The sequence below is a fragment of the Diabrotica undecimpunctata genome, chromosome 10 (genome assembly GCF_040954645.1).
Source record: "Diabrotica undecimpunctata isolate CICGRU chromosome 10, icDiaUnde3, whole genome shotgun sequence".
NCBI classification, from domain to species: Eukaryota; Metazoa; Arthropoda; class Insecta; order Coleoptera; family Chrysomelidae; genus Diabrotica; species Diabrotica undecimpunctata.
The window spans coordinates 11748970-11753953 of NC_092812.1; the positions used below are offsets into that span (position 1 = coordinate 11748970).

The 4984-nt window shown below is 30.2% G+C and overlaps 1 protein-coding gene across 1 annotated transcript; it reads left to right on the top strand.

The window, feature by feature from the left end:
• The first annotated feature begins 737 nt into the window (after nucleotides 1-737).
• LOC140452026 (dnaJ protein homolog 1) lies at nucleotides 738-2779 on the top strand. The gene is made up of 2 exons (XM_072546046.1): nucleotides 738-1987; nucleotides 2239-2779. Exons 1-2 carry the CDS (start codon nucleotides 1166-1168, stop codon nucleotides 2470-2472), a joined length of 1056 nt encoding a protein of 351 aa, XP_072402147.1. The 5' UTR covers nucleotides 738-1165; the 3' UTR covers nucleotides 2473-2779.
• The last annotated feature ends 2205 nt before the right edge of the window (nucleotides 2780-4984 follow it).

Genomic DNA, 4984 nt, shown 5'->3' on the forward strand with positions numbered 1-4984 from the left:
CACACAAATTCACGCATTTCTTGTACAAGAAACTGCAGCAGACACAAATTCTTGTATCGTTTCTGATATAAGAGCTTATACGCTTGTATGACACTAGTCATTTTTTTATATCAGAAACGATATAAGAAATGATACAATAAAATGCATAGTGTCATACGGCCTTAAACATGTGTTGAACATGTGTAAACTATTTAAACTACGAGAAAACATATTTAGTCCGTTAGGGGTTAAAATTACTAGCACTTAAAAAAGAATAAAACATTAATTTAAATATTTTTTAACTCCGTAAATAAATTTAATGATTTATTGATTAATTTTGAAATTTGTCCTGCAGGCAACTAAAAAACCAATATTTCCAACGTCTTAGGGGACAAATACACAGAAATTAGAAATGTTTGGAAAGGTTTTTAAAACCTCTGCTCATTGTGACGTCAGAGCTTAGGTAGTCCATTACGCGAAATGACCGTCACGCCATGGCCTGTATCTCTCGTTGGCCTTTGTAAGTAACTACATTTTAAATTGCACCTGTTAAGAAATTCAGGTGTGATCTATTTAATTTAACTATATTTAATAATTTTTATTACGTCGGTTAATTCTTAGAAATTTAAAATCATATATAGTAAACAAAAACAAAAATAAGTAGCAAGCACAATGAATCTTACTTATGAAAACTGAACCTACCCAATCTAAGTTTAATCCAGCATGAAATTTGCACTTCAGTTGTCAAAATAATAGGCGTCTACGCGTCAAACAGTGTCGCAGATTTAATAAAAAATTAATTATCTTAAACTAATTAATATAAGTATTAATACAGTTTACACTGATGTGGTGAGAAGAATGGATTATTACTATATATTTTTTGTTAAATACAGGAATATTTAATACTGAGAATCGTAAAAAACTGTTGTTACACCTATAAAAACTCCAGGCCCATCGATTTCTACGCCGATGACGTTCCAGTACCTTCCAGAAAAATCGAGAATGTTCTTTCTTTAAATATATAAGGAGGGAAGACATTGCGCATGGGAGTGAGCTTTTTGCTTTGAAATTGAGTAGACGTGAAACGAGTGAATTCTCATATAAGGTACATAAAGTGATTGGGAGCAAAACTTAACATCTGTGTAGAAATTAAAACTATTTTAAGTGTTTAAGTGTCCATTTTACAATGGGTAAAGATTATTATAAAATTTTAAACATCCAAAGGGGTGCAAGCGATGATGACATCAAAAAAGCATATCGAAAACTTGCCCTAAAATACCATCCTGACAAAAATAAAGCAGCTGGAGCAGAAGAGAAATTTAAAGAGGTTGCAGAAGCCTATGAAGTATTATCAGATAAGAAAAAAAGAGAAATTTACGATAAATATGGCGAGGAAGGGCTACATGGAAATCCTGAAGGAACAGGCAACAGTTCTTCTGGCACAAACTTCTCTTACACATACCATGGTGATCCAAGGGCAACGTTTGCTCAGTTCTTTGGCAATCCAAGTCCCTTTGCAACATTCTTTGACAACAGAATGTTTGGAGCAATGCATGATGATGATATAGATGTTGATGAGCCATATATGTTCCTTGGAGATTGGAGACAACCAAGAGAGGGTCCAGGTGGTGCATTCAGAAGCCATTCATTTAACTTTCATAATGCACCTAACAGAAGACAAAATGCAGACAAAATTCAAGATCCAGCCATTGAGCATGATCTCTATGTCTCATTGGAGGACATTACCAAAGGGTGTCAGAAGAAATTGAAGATCTGTAGAAGAGTGATGCAGCCTGATGGATCAACAAAGAAAGAAGACAAAGTGTTAACAATTAATGTAAAACCTGGATGGAAAGCTGGTACCAAAATTACATTCCAACGAGAGGGAGACCAGGGCAGAAATAAGATACCTGCAGACATTGTTTTTATCATCAGGGACAAACCACATCCACTATTTAAAAGGGAAGGCAGTGACATCAAGTATACAGCTAAAATATCACTTAAACAGGTAATTTATGATTTATTGAAATTTCAGTATCTATTTCAAAATTTTAAAAAATGTTAACAATCACCAATTAATTTAATTCCAGATTTCAGTTATGATCTAATTTTGGTTTCTATTAGTTGACCTAGTCTGACGTCCAATTCTAAAAATAATATTGACACTATTTTTAGATTACTAAAAAGTTTCAAATGATATATGAAAATGTTTTTTTGTACAATTTTTGAATTTCATTTTGAAAATTTTTTTTGTTACAGGCCTTGTGTGGCTGTACCATTGAAGTACCAACGATGTCTGGAAAATCCATTCCTCTTGTATATACTAATGAAATTATCAAACCAACCACTGTTAAACGTCTCCAAGGATATGGTTTGCCTGTACCAAAGGAACCAAATAGACGAGGAGATTTAATTGTTAACTTTGATATTATATTTCCAGAACCCCTCTCACAATCTGCACGAGATATTATTTATGATACTTTACCAAATTAGGGCTAACTGTATAATAAGTTCCCTATTTGTTTGTACGTTATAGTACATATAAATGTGACTTTATTGTATTTATGTATAAATCAAATAATGTATATTTTGTATACATTATTTATTTTGAGTTATATATTTTTGTGTATAAATAAAATTCTAAGGTATAAGTAAGATAGGTATTATTTACATTTTTAATTATGTCAGAATGGCCAAATTTTCTATACTGGTGAGAAATTATAATGTAAATACTGTGTAAAGTGTTTTTTTAGTGTCAATTATAAAAATTTTGAGTTAATAAAATATTTTTTTACTTTCATATCTTAAGTTATTTTAATCCGACACAAAAATTAATTTTTTTAAAATTATATTTCCTAAACGAATATGTTTTTTGCACTTTCTTAAACCTCTGTTTTCAAACCACAACTTTGTTTTTCTTCCATTTGTGTTTTAATTGAAATATGTTGATTTATGTTTTGTTGCCTTTCCATTGTCCATACAAAGTACCATTTGTGAAGTTTTAGATGGTTTAGTGACAGTAAAGACAAACTGCAACTCTGACAACAAACTTCAATCATGATCTGTCTGTATTTTTTCAAAAAAGCTGTTTCAAACAATTAGGAAGCATTGGCATAAAAAATTAATAACCTTTGTTTGGAAATAGCTAAAAGAGAATGGTTAGACAGAGAAGATATGTAAAATTCTCATTCTATAACTATTTTACCCATCATGTGACAAACTTAATGATGTGAAAGTAGCTAAAGAAGTGTATATACAAATCTATGGGATCAACTTAATATTAGGGAAGTGAAACGACGATTATAAAAGAGCCAAACCTAGAGCAAAGAAAGCAAAAAATTTAATAAATAGAAAAAATACTACTTAATGAAGGAAAAAGTACTTTTGACAGTTTATTAAATAAAGAGTTTGATAGAAAACCATTGAGCCAGAAGAAAGAGTGACAAAGATACCTTCAAACAAAGGATGTCATATTAAACCAAGAAAAAAACTGAAAAAATGTTTATAAGGGCTCTAAAACGTATATGAGTGGTAGCTAATGGCAATTCCGTAAAGATGTACAGCTAATTTCGATTTTTTTTTTAATAAACAAAAAGTGAAAAAATATTTTCTGTCTATAAAACATTTATACATTTTAGAGATAAATTATCCAAATAAAAGTTGTAAATCATAAAAGTTTCTTCATTTTGGGAGTTTCCAAATAAATACATAAAAAATTGATCAAAATAATTGTGAAAAAATATTAATAGTTACTAAAAGTTTTTATGTTGCATAATGACATGTCGTAATATAACTACTCGATATTGTGACAGTTAATATGTCATTAAAGTGTGCTAAATTTCAAACAGATCGACCAAATATAGATCAAATAGTTATGTTATTCAATTTAGTTATCCTGGAGAAATATTATTTAGACCACTGCACTTGCCCAAGCAGTGATTCTAGAGATATTTTGTAAATCGCAATCGACCCATTGAGGCTTCATTTTTAAGGTATATTAAAAAAACATCAATATTTTATTAAATTTGTTATTAAAAAACAGTTTGAAAAGGGCCGACGTTCTAGGTTATAAACATTTATACCTAATAATTTTGATATTTTTAATGTCACACGCTTGTAAGTAGGCTTAATGAAAAGCTGGTGAAAAAATACACTTTCCAAAAATAAACAGAACCTATGACCAATAGGAATCAATATAGCATTTTTTTCTTAAAATCATATTTCCATTGTTTATTAATAGGTACTCCAGCAAATGACCGTTTCGGAGTGTAATTTTCCTCGTCACGACGGATTTGCTTGAAAATTTCGATTTGGGACTTGGACCCAGTGTTGCTTTTACTTAAGGGATGAAAGCCACCCCTTCTCGGAGGTGAAAAAACATACCTACGTTTAAAATAAGCCCGGAAATGGATAAATTGACTAATTCTAAGCAATTTTTATTCTATAGAGTTTTTCACTAAATCAATAGGTACTTTTAGAGTTATTTGCTAGTGAAAATGTTCATTTTCAAAATAAAAACCACGTTTTCAGACCGTTTTTCACAAATAACTCAAAAAGTAAGTACTTATTTAGCGAAAACAATATTCTAGTTAAAAATATAGCTTATAAAAAACAAAAAAAAAATGGTATACTTAGTCTGTAGACCCAGTAGAAGCAGAGTTGTAGCTCATGAAAAGTATGTTCTTATTTGTCAAATTCCCAATCGAATATTTCAACGTGAAATAATCAAAAAGTGAAGCACTTGTGTATGCACACACAAAAGTGCTTAAAAAAGGTTTATTTTCGCTTTTTTAGAAAAGTTTCTAGCATCAAAACTAGGCGAATTATTCTCAAAATAAAGTTGGTCCATTTTTTGGTTAAAAATCGTGAAAATCACACCCTAATTAGCACCGCAAATAAAATGAATCATTATCGCTTTACAATTTAATTTATTTATGTATTGTTTATATCATCTGTAAGTTTGACCAGTTCAAAGGCTTTATTTTTTAAAAATTTGGTTTTAAAG

Bases quoted from the DNA above. Each gene is read 5' to 3' on its own strand.
- LOC140452026 (XM_072546046.1), top strand. From the start codon at position 1,166: ATGGGTAAAGATTATTATAAAATTTTAAACATCCAAAGGGGTGCAAGC. The intron at 1,988-2,238 runs GTAATTTATGAT...TTTTTGTTACAG, and splicing joins CTAAAATATCACTTAAACAG to GCCTTGTGTGGCTGTACCAT.